Source organism: Lonchura striata, chromosome 13 (assembly GCF_050655825.1).
Source record: "Lonchura striata isolate lonStrDom1 chromosome 13, ASM5065582v1, whole genome shotgun sequence".
Taxonomy (NCBI): domain Eukaryota; kingdom Metazoa; phylum Chordata; class Aves; order Passeriformes; family Estrildidae; genus Lonchura; species Lonchura striata.
Window position 1 is genome coordinate 19,312,628 of NC_140715.1, and position 14,342 is coordinate 19,326,969.

Genomic DNA, 14,342 nt, shown 5'->3' on the forward strand with positions numbered 1-14,342 from the left:
ATGGAAGGGGCGCGGCTCGGCCCGGCCCGGCCCTGCCCGCACGGGGCGGCGCTGCCGGGACCCGCCGCGGCTCCGGCGGTCCGTCTGTCCCTCCGTGAGCCTGCCTGTCCGTGTGTCTGTGCCTCCGTCTGTGCCTCTGTCTGTCCCTCCGTAACTCTGCCTGTCCGAGTGTCTGTGCCTCCGTCTGTAACTCTGTCTGTCCCTCTGTCTGTAACTCTGTGCCTCCATCTGTAACTCTGTCTGGCCGTCTGTCCCTCCGTCTGTAACTCTGTCCCTCGGTCTGTCCGTCCGTCTGTCCCTCCATCTGTAACTCTGCCTGTCCGTGTGTCTGTGCCTCCGTCTGTAACTCTGTCTGTGCCTCCTTCTGTAACTCTGTCCGTCCGTCTGTTCCTCCATCCGTAACTCTGTCCCTCCGTCTGTAACTCTGTCCCTTTGTCTCTAACTCTGTCCGTCTGTCCGTCCCTTCGTCTGTAAGTCTGTCCCTCCATCTGTAACTATGTCCCCCCGTCTGTAAGTCTGTTCCTCCATCTGTAACTCTGTCCCTTTGTCTGTAACTCTGTCCCTTTGTCTGTAACTCTGTCTGTCCCTTCGTCTGTAAGTCTGTCCCTCCATCTGTAACTCTGTCCGTCCGTCTGTCCCTCCGTCTGTAACTCTGTTCCCCCCGTCTGTAAGTCTGTCCCTCCATCTGTAACTCTGTCCGTCCGTCTGTAAGTCTGTCCCTCCATCTGTAACTCTGTCTGTCCGTGTGTCGGTGCCTCCGTCTGTAAGTCTGTCCCCCCGTCTGTAAGTCTGTCCCTCCGTCTGTAACTCTGTCTGTCCGTGTGTCGGTCCCTCCATCTGTAACTCTGTCCGTGTGTCGGTCCCTCCGTCTGTAACTCTGTCTGTCCGTCTATAACTCTGTCCGTGTGTCGGTCCCTCCGCGTGCCGGGCGGTCGCGGCCGCCGCAGGTCCCGGGAGCCGCGGGCGGTGAGTACCGGGAGGGGCCGGGCGGGCGCGGGGCGCAGCGGGCCCGGCTCGGCCGCTCCGGGCGCCGCTCGCAGCCCCGGCACGGCGGGACGAGAGGAGAGCGCACACGGGAGCCGTGAGGAGGCTGCCAGGAACGACCGGGGCTGGCAGGGACCGTGCCGTTCCAAGCTGAGCTGCTGCCGATTGTTGCTCTCGCTTCCTTTCTGCTCTGCCCGAAATGCTGGCTCGGCTCAGCGCACCCCGCGCTTTCAGGGGGTGCACCGTCTGCGGGGTTCTTCTTGCAGGCTTTTGTTAATTGTATCGCGTTTTACTAATTAAAACGCAATTGCATTACCCAGCGCAGTCCCGGCGGGCTCCCATTGGGATCTCTGCCAGCCCTGTGGATGCAGCCCGGGCACTTGGGATGCCCCGGGCTGAGCTGGCAGCTGCTGCCTGAGGAAATCATCCCTTTGTGCCCATCCTCAGTGCCCACCTCCACCTCCCCCTGCTAACAGAGAGGCTGGGAGAAGCGCCCTAACACAGGAATAACTTGCTGCAAGCCTTGGCAAAGTCTCCCTGAGAAATCCGGGCGGGATGAATGGAGGGATCTGCCTCGGGCAGGGCAGCCAGCACGCTCCGCTGCCCTTGGGAGGTGACACAATTCCCTGGAATATTTGGCTGCCAGCAGGGAGCCAGATCCGTGCGACATTCCCCAAAAATGCAGGACACTGCTGCTGCTCGGGAGAAGTGAGGAGATCCCATATTTAGCATAGGAGCACATCCCATATTGCACAAAAGCGAGATTTTATTGTCCAGCTTTGCAGGTTTTCCCCACATGAGTGGATGGCTGCTGGTTCCTGTGCCAGAAGTCAGGCAGCTCAGTTTCCACATGTGTTCCTTAAACGTGGTTTTCATTATTCATGCTATTTTCAGTCCTTTGTGGAAATAAATGTTTGTGGCTTGACTGTTTTGCTGGAGGATATGAAGGATTCTGTCAAATTCCAAGGTGCAGGCAGTGTTGTTCCAGTGCTTATCTGGGTGTTATCATGGTAATATTGAATTTCCTTGTTGCTCCACAACAGTAAAGTCTTTATTTGAAAAAGGTCGTTGTCCAACAAGAGAAAGGTCAAAGATTTAGTTGTCAAAATGCTGTGATATTCTTTCCTGTTATATTTTTAGGGGGCACATTTTCTAAGGGCCCAGGTGTGGTTCAGTTTGTGTGGAACTTGGATTTCTGATTCACCTGCTTCTTCTTTACAATTCTCCAGAAATTCCTCATGTCTTTTTAGATTATGGATTTTAGTTTTTAGTGCATGTAAATTCTCCTGTCTAGAAAGGGGTACATGAGGGTGGAGGGTGACCACATACAGTGATAATTTAAATGTAGAAAAATAAGGAAAACTGAGGTGGGTGTTGTAGAAAGAATACTTTTGATTTAGTTTCTACTCTGAAACGCTCACATCTGAAATTTCAACTTGTGGTAGTTCTTTCAGCAGGTGAGTGAGCTTCACAATCCATTTTTCTCTTACTCTCAAGGTGACTCTGATGTGCTGCAGATGAATGAAGTCCAAGCCAGCCCTGGGCTGCAGGTAGTGCTCCCCCAAAAACAGAAGCCAGGCAGATGCTGCCACATCATGGGATCAGAAAGAAGGGCCCAGATGGGCTCCAGAAATAGTCTGGAGGTCTGATGGTTTTTAGAGACTGCAGGCCCTCCCTGTATCTTAATTCTATGGCAGTCAGCTGATAACAGATACTGGAAATTTCCTCAGTTCTGTCTTGTAGATTTTTTTTATCTTAAGTGAAGTTTGTGGCAGTGAGACACCCCCTGAAAGGCCAAAAGGAGTGATAAAAGTGAATTCTAGGTTGTGTGTAAATAGCAGCTTTCAGAATAAAAACCACAGCAGCTCCTTTTTCAAGTTAAATGTACAGAATGTTCTTTAGTGTCCAAACCATGAACCAAAGATGTTTTCTCAGGTTTTTTTTTAAATGTGTAAGAATGAAATCCAGTTTTATTAGACAAGCCTGGGCTAACAGTTACAAAATTAATACAGGGCAGTGCTTTGAGGCAGAAAAGGGTGAAATGAGGGTTGGAAATTGTGTCATTTCCTACTGTCCTGACGTGGCAAGGGGCAGGGTCTGTGTGCTGAAAGGTCCTTTTCATGGCATGGAGAGAAAGCTGTCATGCAAGTCAGCACAAAGAGCCAGTATGTGCTCAGAGTTCTGGAGCCAAAAAGGTTTTTACTTAGAACATTTCCCTGCTGTCTGGGGTTTGTCTTGGCACATTTAAGAAAATTCCCAGGTTTGAGTGAGCTGCCTGCAAGTCCTGAAGGAGGGACAGAAGGAATCAAAAGAATCTTCACTACTGAAATCTTTACCAAAATCTCAGAAAACAGACTCGTTGGTACACATAAAAAGTAGTCTGACTTGATTTTTTTTTTTTTTACCCTCAGCTTTTACAGTGTTGATTTGCTGAGCTTTGGGTGGGTGAGAAGCCTTTTGATTTGTAACTCTGTGCTGGTAAAACAATAAAACTTCTTGAGCAAATACAACTCCAAAATGTACTTTTGCAAAGTAGAGCTGACACAGGTTTGTAATGCTCCCTTGATTCTCACTGTGTGTTTGGGGGGTTGTGAGGGCTGTAAATCATCCCTGAGCACAATTTGCAGTCCTGTACAGGTGGGTGAGATTGGAAACCTGCAGGGTCGGGGTGGGGGTCTCCTGCAGGTGTGATCACTCTATCATCTTCAGCACGTCCCTTCTTGCAGTGCAGGTTTTTCTTTTAAAGATCCTGATTTTTCCTGTGGCACTCAGTGCTCTTGGGACAGGGTGGCCATTGAGCACAGCTTGGACTGGGAGGGATTTTCCAACCTCAGTGATCCTGGGATGTTGCAGCAGGGAGGAACACAGCCCCTGTCACACAGAAAACCCATCCCTGCTGGTGCCAGGGTTTGGGGGCTGTGTTTGAAACCCTCCTTTCAGCACCAGTTCAGGCACAGCCAGCAAGGAGTGCAGGGTTTGGTTATTTGGGAGGGGGCAGGAGCTCACCCACCAAAGAGATGCTCCATGTCTGGGTCTGTGCTGGGTGGAAACACCTTTGGGAGCCCCAGCTTGGAGCAGGAGATGAAACAGAAACTCAGAAACTCCTCCCTGGTATTTTCTGCCAGCATCTGCTGTGTGTTGGCTTTAGATATGTCTGCAGCTCCAGGGACAAGGACACCACGGTTGGATTAGCTGGGTGGAATTATTTTCTAATTGGTTCTAGAAGTCTCTGAAGAAGCCATTGTAAATATTAAGTTCTGTAGCTGGTTCTGCTCTTGTGGGTTCCTTCTGCTCAGGCTGTCCTAAGGGCAGTAGGCACCACACAAAGTATCTCCTCTCACTTCTCCCTCCCATTTATTTGGAATTCACACTGCAGGGATGGTAGCAGGGAGTGTTTTAATTAGGAAATATTCTTGTACCAATAGGGCTGTCCAGCCCTGGCACAGCTGCCCAGGGAAGTGCTGGCATCCCCATCCCTGCAGGGATTTAGGACTTTAGATGTGGCACTTGGGGACGTGGGTTAGTGGAGACCTTGGCACTGCTGGGAGTGGTTGGACTGGGTGATCTCAGAGGGATTTTCCAACCTGAGTGACTCCACAGGTCTGTGATGCTGCAGCTACCTGTGAAATGGTGATTAACTGAACAGGCAGACTCAAGTGGCATCCTTAGCGCTGCCAGTTCCAGTAGCAATTTATTAATTGGTGCAATTAATTCAGGACAACTGGGCAATGAATTGGGCAATTAATTCAGCAGTGAACGTTCCATGGACAGTATTCTGGCTGAGGTTTGCACTGCACGGAGGGGACGTGAGCAGCACATCAAATCCACGTTGTCACTGCCACCCTGGGGCTGCAGTGCCACAAAGGGAAGCCTGGCAGTGCCACTCCTCAGGCTTCTCTTGCTGGGTCTCACCCAGTGAGGTGGCCTCAGTGTACTGGTGGTACCAGGTATTGGGGCTTAAGGAGTTTCCTGGAGAATTCTGGATGTTTTCTACAGGTGGGAGAGTCTCTTGATATGCTCAAATCTCATTAGGGTTTGTCTCATCAAGGTCTTGCTCTTTCCTAGTCAGGCAATATGTTCCCAATATTAAATTAGTGATATAATTACCCTGTTTTATTGTCTGTGGGCAGCTTGGTCTAGAGCACCAGTTCCAGCAGAAGTGTCCCACCTACCTATCACTGTGCCCATTAATGTGTTTTCCACTTCTGTACGTTATTTTGAACAGGTGCAATTTCCTTGTAAAACCAGTTTTGCAAAAGTGTGAAGTGTTTATTTTTTCAGTGTGTCATTGGCTGTAAAAAAGCCACTTCTTAGGTAACAAACCTTTACAGTATTTGGCAGGTGAAATCACTGCATTTAAAAAAAAAAAGCCAAAAACAAACAAAAATAAATAAAAAAATCAACCAAACAAAAAACCACAAAAAACCAAAAAAAAAAAAAAACCCACAGGAGATGTAGACCAAGCTGTGCTTCGCTGGCAATGTCCCACTTGCAGTTAATTTTCAGCAGCTGGAGTGGCTGTGGCACTACAATAACCCCTCTGTCTGGCTTTGCAAGGTGGAACAGGCTGCAGGCAGAGATTTTCTCAGGGAAGCCTCTCAGAAAGGCAATGCTGCTGCATTCCTGCCCATTTCCCAACCCTGCCAGCAGCAGGATATTCCACAGGATATCAGCTTCCCTCCTGGGAAAGGTCATTCCTTGCCTCACAGGGATACAGTGAGGAAGCTCCCTTGAGAAAATCCCATTTTCTCAATTCCCAAGCGAGCTGAGAGGTTCCCAGTTTGCTTGGAAATTGCTTTCTCTCTGCTGAACTGACAGTTTCAGCCCTTGCTTTTCATAAATGCTGTGTTCAAGCCTCACACCGTGCATTCATTTTTGATTTAATGCTCTTCCTTTGTGTTTTCAGCAAGTCCTGGTGATGGCAGCGATGACAGAGACCAACCATATCCATGCAGTGATGGAAGGGCCAGAAGGAGATGATGCCAAGTGCAGTTTCCATCACACAATGTTCCTGGAACCCCAAGAGAAGAAGAAGAACATGAAGGCTCTGCTGGTTAAGCAAGCAAAGGAAACATGCAGCTGCACCCCGGCCAAAATTAAAGATTACGTTTTGGGGTTTTTCCCCATCTTACAGTGGCTCCCTAAATACAAACTCAGGGAGTATCTCCTGGGGGATTTAATGTCTGGTGTGATCGTGGGGGTCCTGCTGGTCCCCCAATCCATTGCCTACTCCCTGTTGGCAGGGCTGGAGCCCATTTATGGCCTTTACACCTCCTTTTTCTCCTGCATCATTTACTGCATCTTCGGCACGTCCCGCCACATCTCCGTCAGCATCTTCGGCGTGGTGTGCCTGATGCTGGGGCAGGTGGTGGACAGGGAGGTGGAGAGGGCTGGCTACCAGCTGGAGCCAGCTGTGCCCAGCGCCGTGCCAGGCCTGGGAGGGCTCGGGAATGGCACCAGAAATGGGACAGAGCTGCCCTGTGACAGGGGCTGCTACGCCATGGCCGTGGCCGCCACCATCACCTTCATCTCCGGCGTGTACCAGGTAAGGGCGGCTGCTCTGCCTCTCTCTCCTGGGTTGTGTTTTGGTATTTAGCGCAGTGATTTCGCCTGCCTGTAAAGGTTTGTTCCTTAAAAAGTGGCTTTTTTGCAGCCAGTGACAGGCTGAGAAAAAAAGCACTGCATGCTTTTGCAAAACTGGTTTTACAAGGGAATTGCACCTGGTCAAAATAATGCACAGAAGTGGGAAACTCTTAATGGGCACAGTGGTAGGTAGGTGGGATATTGTAAATGCAGGTGAACCCAATGGGAAGAAATGAAGAGTCTAACTCAATTCAGAAGGCTGAATGATTTATTTATTATAACTATGACAAAATACATTAATATGCTATATAAAAGGAGGATCCTAAACTACAAACTACTTTCTCTGACTCTAACACAACTCGTGACCCCCTCTGAGAGCCCAGCCCCAGGCTTAAACAATCCTCACCAGAATCCAACCAAGCAACACCCCAGGGAAACAATTCTCCAAACACATTCCACATGGGAAAAACAAGGAGCAGAAATAGAAATTGTTTTCTCTTTCATTTCTCTCCGTGCACCTCTATGAAAAATCCTGAGAGGGAGAGAAATGTGCTGGCCGCAGTGGGACATAAGAGCTGGAGCTATTGGCCTTGTTTTAGAGATGGAAATGAGACTAGACATCTGGGGTTTTGTTCAGAATATTAAATTTTTTATTATGGAAAGCTCATTTCTTTATGGTATTAGAAGCTACTGTGTTTGAATGTAATTGTTTAGTAATCTAGTGAAACTCACTTCATTGGTTGGTAAGGGTTATTGTACATATCTGTCAAATTTTTCTAGTTTTAGATAGTTTACATATTTTCTTCTAATATTCTAATATATTAGAATATTATATAGAAGAATATTCAAATATTATATATTTGAATATAATATATTCTATTTTATATAAAATACTATATAGCATATAACAAGAAGAAAATATGTAAACTACCTCTACTTATTTTCTAGAATTCAATGCTTGCCTATATTAAAGCAGGTATCCTTTCCTTGTTTTTAGAGTCTTATACATTAACCAGAATGGGATTATTTTTAGCTGTACTGCAGAGCTGTGGTATTTGAGTTTGTGAGTTCACATTCATTTGTTCTCATCTGTCCAGGGTGACAGCCAATCAAAATATACAGGAGGGGAACAAAACATGTTTGTGATACTTTAAAACACAGGTTTTGGGCACAACATGTGACCTTTTTGTACTGAGTTCCTGTTGAGTGATTTCAGAAATATTCTGGGCCTCCCAGGCAATTCTGGATTTTGGGTTTCATCTTTCATCCCTGTGGGATGGGTGCAGTTTTGGAGTTGTTAATTGCATTTAATAGTCTTTGCAAGTACAAATACAATTAAGTTTCTTTATCTGAAGAAATCAGATCAGTTTATCTTCAGTCCCTCTGAATATTAGGCAGATTCTCTACAGGCCAACACCCTCAATTATGGCTTTTTTTCAACCAAAATCACATATTCTTTGTATCAGAAATTTTACAATCAAATCATAAAAAGAAAATCTTCTCACACAAGTTAATACTAACTAGGTAAGCTAATTATTATTGATGTTTTACACTTAGAACAACCTTGAATTAATTATCAAGGCTGTAAGGGAGACTTTTTGAGAGCTGTGAGCTGATTTCAGCCAGTCCAGGTTGCAAACCTGCCTTATCTTCAGTAATTGAGATTCTTATGGAGTTCCCACTTATCTCTGTTTTTATGATCTGCAGCAGAGGAGTTTGTAGCTCCCAGGGTTTCTGAGTCAGAGGCCCCAGACTTTCTGCAGTGCAAAGGACAGTTGTCACCCCACAAGATGTGGCTTTATTGCAGGCTCTGAACTCCAGTGCAAGGCAGGCACAGGCCACCAGGAAAGTTTTAGATCCTTGCAAAGTTCACAGAGTTTAGAGGAACAGAAAAAGAAATGGCAAATACAGACAGTATTTCAAATGTGGGGTTTGGTTTTTTTTCTCCCTAGCTTTTCTTTTTTTTTCTTTTTTCCCCACCAGGGTAATTAGCAGAGCAAACAATAAACATTTGTTCAGGGGATGAAGACCCCCAAAAAGCCTGGTTTGAGTACTGGAGACTTTTCTCCCTGCTCAGACCACGCCTCATCCTGCAGGGCCGTGCACAGTGTTGGGTGTCTTTATCCAGCTGACAAAATCTGTGGGATCTGTGTCCTGACACGTGGTGTGTGCTTGGTTCCTTCCAGGTGGCCATGGGTTTCTTCCAAGTGGGCTTTGTCTCCGTCTACCTCTCGGACTCGCTGCTGAGTGGGTTTGTCACAGGGGCCTCCATCACTGTCCTGACCTCACAAGTCAAGTACCTGCTGGGCCTGGAGCTTCCTCGGAGCGGGGGCGTCGGCTCCATCATCACCACCTGGATCAACATCTTCAGGAGCATCCACAGGACCAACGTCTGTGACCTCATCACCAGCTTCTTGTGCTTCCTGGTGCTCATCCCAGGCAAGGAGCTGAACGAGCGCTTCAAATCCAAGCTCAAGGCTCCGGTTCCGGTGGAGCTCTTTGTGGTTGTGGCAGCCACTCTGGCATCTCACTTTGGGAAGCTGAGGGAGAACTACGGCTCCAGCATTTCTGGGCACATCCCCACCGGGTTTCTGCCGCCGCGCCCTCCAGTCTGGACCCTGATCCCCAGCGTGGCGTTGGATGCCATCCCCATTGCCATCATTGGCTTTGCCATCACCGTGTCCCTGTCGGAGATGTTTGCCAAGAAGCACGGCTACTCCGTGAGGGCCAACCAAGAGATGTACGCCATCGGCTTCTGCAACATCATCCCCTCCTTCTTCCACTGCTTCACAACCAGCGCAGCTCTCGCCAAGACCCTGGTCAAGGAGTCCACGGGCTGTAGGACCCAGGTGTCCGGCATGGTGACCAGCCTGGTGATCCTCCTGGTCCTCCTGGTGATCGCGCCTTTGTTTTACTCGCTGCAGAAGTGCGTCCTCGCCGTCATAACCATCGCCAGCCTCCGCGGGGCCCTGCGCAAGTTCAGGGACCTGCCCAAGATGTGGCACCTGAGCAGGGTGGACACGGTGATCTGGGGGGTCACCATGGCGGCCACGGCGCTCATCAGCACCGAGATCGGGCTCCTGGTGGGGGTTTGCTTCTCCATGCTCTGCGTCATCTTCCGCACGCAGCGGCCGGAGGCGCCGCTGCTGGGCTGGGTGGCCGAGTCGGAGACCTACGAGTCCCTCTCCGCCTACAAGAACCTGCAAACCAAGCCTGGGGTCGTGGTGCTCCGCTTTGAGGCCCCCATCTACTACATCAACAAGGAGTGCTTCAAATCCACCCTCTACAAGCAAACCGGGGTTAACCCCGTGTGGGTGAAGGCTGCCAAGAAGAAAGCAGAGAAAAGGATGCTGAAGGAGAAGGAGGTTGAGTCTGGGGCCAAGCAGAGCAGCATCCCCAGGGATTTTGGGTCGGATCCTGCGGGGTTTCACACCATAGTGATCGACTGCTGCGCCGTGCAGTTCCTGGACACGGCCGGGATCCGCGCGCTCAAGGAGGTCTGCAAGGACTACGGGGACATCGGGGTCCAGGTGCTGCTGGCCCAGTGCAGCCCTTCCGTCAGGAGCTCCCTGCTCCGAGGGGAGCTCTTCAAGCAGGGGGAGGACCACCTGCTCTTCCACAGCGTGCACCAGGCCGTGGACTTTGCCCTGGGCACGCACGGCGCTTCCAAGAACTAGCGTGGAAAGAGAGAGAGATTGGAACGTGTCGTGTGTCTGTGGGGCTGATCCGTGCGTGCTCAGGTAGCGGGCCAGGGTGGAGCCAGCACACTGGCACTGGGAAATCTCTCTGGATTGACCTGCCAGCGTGGTGATTCCATGGGAGGTGCTGAATGAAGGCACTTCTCAACTTGATTGTGGCCAATCTGCAGATCTTTACTTTGCATAGTTCATCTCACGGCTCCTCTCTGGAGCTTCCTGCGTCTCAGTTCCACTCTTAGCTTGTGATCAAATCTTTTTTTGCCACCCTGTCCTTGAGGATGGAGTGGGGTTTTGGAGTAGCCTGGATGTCCTGTCCAGCTGAAGAATGAGGCAACTAATTTCTCATCCCTCATTGTGGCATCGCTTTCCATCACCACCCCCTTGTGTTTGCCAAGGAATGGCTGCCAGGGACTGTTTGCTCTTTGCTGGCCAGTGCTTGAATATTCAACCTCCCTGAATCTCAGATAGAGAAATCAAATCTAAACACGCAGGAAAATATCTTAATGAATATCTTCTCACCAAGCACCTCTCACCTCCAGAGGTTTTGGCACAGCCTCCTAATTCAGCCAGGCCACAAGGACATGGTTATCTCATTTCTCCACAGGCCTCTGCCTGTGGAAATGCTGCCTCTCCAGCTTGATTTTAATGATTATTTTTTTCATAGATGACTCTTTAGAAGTCTGATTAATTCCTATGGCCAGTCAATTGTTTTCCTAATATTTAGGAGCTCTTTAGAACTGTGAACATTAGATATGGAAAATATCTAGCTCTTTAATTTTAACCAAAAAAAGTCCCTTCTAGGCAGTTTTTTATGCCAGGTACAGAGAATCACAGGCACCAAAGTGAAAAGGGACAAATAGATTATCCAGCATCTGCCCAAATGTGTCCATGTCACACAGACTTTGTGCAGGAATGCAGGATTTATTGGCTATAAACCCTTTCCTGTGTCCTGGACTTTATGCAATGGGAGTGCACAGACCATTGGAAAAGGAGCCAGGAAAATTCTTTCCTGAGCTACTTTTTTTTTACCAGGTCAGTATAAATAGAGCTTTTTACTTTGATTTTAAATTCTGTGGAAGTGAAGAGTGCCTGTTCTTCATGCTAAAATACAAGGGCAGGATTTTTTACTGCTTTCCTCACAGCAGTAGAATACAATTGTGAAGGCAGAATTGAGAAATTAAAGCTTTTCCTGAATATCAGCTATACACAGCACACACCCCTGGAAGAGGCTGCTTTCCTCCCAGAGGAGTTTACAATCTGAATTTCGGGTTCTTCACAGCTTTTAAAAGGGAAAGGTGCTGTGAACAGACAATATTCTCATCCTTAATAATTCAAAAATAATGAGTCAGAAGCTAAAAAAAAAGGTGTAAATCCAATATGAACTGTGAAATGTTTACTAAATAGAAAGAGATTTTGAGTTTAAGCTGTTTTGTTGGGTTGTTTGTTTTTTTTTCTGAGCAAGGACCAGTAACTATTCTGTTCTTTCTGTGAAAGCTGAATGTCACGGGTCACTTCACTCTGGGAGCCTCAGAGAAGGATGGGGCAGCAGGAAGATGAGTCCTTTCTGTGTTAACTGAATTTACTGCATTTTTGAAGACAGCAGAGCAGCACAGAAGTGCTGGGGGAGGCGAGGGAAAAGGAGACCCTCAGCACAGTTTGTTCACATGATCAGAAAGAATCTCTGGAATTTTGAACAAAAATCTCCTTTGAAATGCTGATTTTTAACTCCTGTTTTGCCAGAGGGAAGAGCAGGCTAGAAGCACAGAAAGTGCTGATGAAAAAGGACAGCAGGTGAAGGTTGTAAATGTTTTATTTGCAAATATTCCTGCCTGCCTGCAGCTGCTTTTTCTCACCCCTTTGCTCTGAAGCAGGACACAGGAGAGGAGGAAGATCAGGGCAGGTCAACCACCAGTGGGACAAAAGTCAAATAAAAACTGCTCTGGGTGATTCTTTCCTCTTCCCCTCTCTCCCATCTTCTCTCCATGCTCCCCAAGTGGAGATTTTTTCACCTGTGACCCTGCACAGGTTTGTGTAACCAAACTCCAAACCTTTATTTATTGAAAGATGGTTTTGCAAATCCATTCCTACCTGTGCCAGGAAGGGAAGAAAGCAGTGTTAACTCCAAAAGGACCCACTTCCCACGAGTAGTGGGATGTGTATTTGTGGCTCCTGGGTATTTATTTACATAAAAGCACAATGAAACAGTAATAAAATTATTTTTCAGGTAATTAAATTATATCTAAAATACGTGCTGAACGTTACCTGGAGCATGTTGCATTTGGCCTCAGTGCTGTTTGTGCAGCCTCCAAGTTTTGTTTCTAGCAAAACACAAGAAACTATTAAAATGCAACAGCAAAAACAGCCAAAAAAAAAAAAATCAACAACCTTTTAATGCTCTTATTTAAAATTAATAAGTATCAACTAATGCACATTGCCCTGGCTAAAAGGGAACTGAAATAAATGCCATTTGTCAGAGAGTTCAGTGCAATAGGGAGTTGTTGGGAATTAACTGGAGATTAAAGCTTATTATGGCTGGAATTCCTTAGAACAGTGGATTTCAGCCCTGTTCCTCTTGGGCCTGGAATTGTTTTTTAGCAGTGACATGAATCTGATTTGAGCTACTGGCAAGCAGCACATTTTGCTTGACTTTGCTTATGGACTCTTTGAAGCAATCCAATTTTATCTTTAGGAATCTGGGATCACTGATTGGAAACTTTTCCTCTAGGGCATTTGTTCAATCCAGTTTTATCTTTAGGAATCTGGGATCACTGATTAGAAACTTTTCCTCTAGGGCATTTGTTTTGTAAAGGAATCCATATATTTATATATTTATATTTTGCTGCTGTGTGATGGGTGCAGCAGCTGGATCTCTCCATTTATCCTTTTGTGATATTCCTCTCCTGCCTTCTGCTGTTTTAAATGAAATGTGGTGGGCACGTGGCTGTTTTTTTAAGGGGAAATTGCCATACTCACAGCTCCCTGTGCCTTCCCCCATCCCCTGGAGTTGTGAATTTGGGAACAACCATTGAGTTTGGGTTCTCCATCACCTGGAGCAGGGATGTTCCTCCCAGGTGCAACCTTCAGAAGCCCAGGCCAGACTGGAAGCTGGTCTAAATCAGTTCAGCTCTATTCCCAAATGTCCCAATCAGCAATTAGCAGTCTAAATGAAGAATTAAGAGATCATTAGCACGTTCATTAATGACAACAACAGAGCATTATGGAAATGAACTCTCGGTCTCAGCTGTACTGGAAATCTCTTTAGCACTCTGCTGCTGAATGCCAGGCTCTGTTTTTTCCTCGAAAGGTTTCACCTGTCTGAGTGTCCTGACACAAAAACCATTTTCGTGCCCCTCACAAAACAGGGACTGGCACTGCAGGGGGGCTCATTTTGGGTTTCTCAGTGACACTGCCAAGCTGGGGTTCAGTGATGCTGATTTCCTGCAGGACCAGCCTCCCCCTCCTGCTGCTCCTTCCTGTGTTTTGCTGCAAGACACCGAATATTGACTGTAAACAGGAGAAGCTGTGTGTGCTGCTGCTCCATGTGACCTGCTGCTCGGTTTTCATGATCTTTTGATAAAGCGAAAGCTCCTAAACAGTGAACTGAGTGCCCAGGGTGGGGACAGAGGTGCTGCCACCAGCCCCTGCCTCAGTGCTGGGCTCACCAACCACAGGTTTGTAGGGAAAACTTGATTTTATCCCCATCCTGTCCTCAGTCCTGTGTCCATCCCCTGCCTCAGTTCTGGGCTCACCAACCACAGGTTTGTAGGGAAAATTTGATTTTATCCCCATCCTGCCCTCAGTTCTGTGTCCATCCCCTGCCTGGTGGTGGCTCGCTCTATGTCCTGTCCTGTCTGAGCTGTACCCATTGTTGTTTCATCCATTGCCTTTTTGTCACTGGAGATTTGTTAGCATGAGAATTTTCTGTCAAATCTGGTAAAATCACTGGGATTTCTTCAGCACGATTAAAAGATTATATTTATGGGGGTTTTTTGTTGTCACTGCCTGATGGCACTTTCGCCTTGCTCTGCCCCAGCTGCTCTGTGCAGCCAGGACGGGTTTGTGGTGGCATTAATACCC

At 47.6% G+C, this 14,342-nt stretch overlaps 1 protein-coding gene across 1 annotated transcript; it reads left to right on the forward strand.

The window, feature by feature from the left end:
- The first annotated feature begins 6 nt into the window (after positions 1–6).
- SLC26A2 (solute carrier family 26 member 2) lies at positions 7–14,244 on the forward strand. The gene is made up of 3 exons (XM_021547182.4): positions 7–966; positions 5,891–6,529; positions 8,754–14,244. Exons 2-3 carry the CDS (start codon positions 5,903–5,905, stop codon positions 10,242–10,244), a joined length of 2,118 nt encoding a protein of 705 aa, XP_021402857.3. The 5' UTR covers positions 7–966; positions 5,891–5,902; the 3' UTR covers positions 10,245–14,244.
- Positions 14,245–14,342: the final 98 nt, after the last annotated feature.

Coding starts and splice junctions, on each gene's coding strand:
- SLC26A2 (XM_021547182.4), top strand. CDS start 5,903: ATGGCAGCGATGACAGAGACCAACCATATCCATGCAGTGATGGAAGGG. Junction 6,530..8,753: donor TCATCTCCGGCGTGTACCAG/GTAAGGGCGGCT, acceptor GGTTCCTTCCAG/GTGGCCATGGGTTTCTTCCA.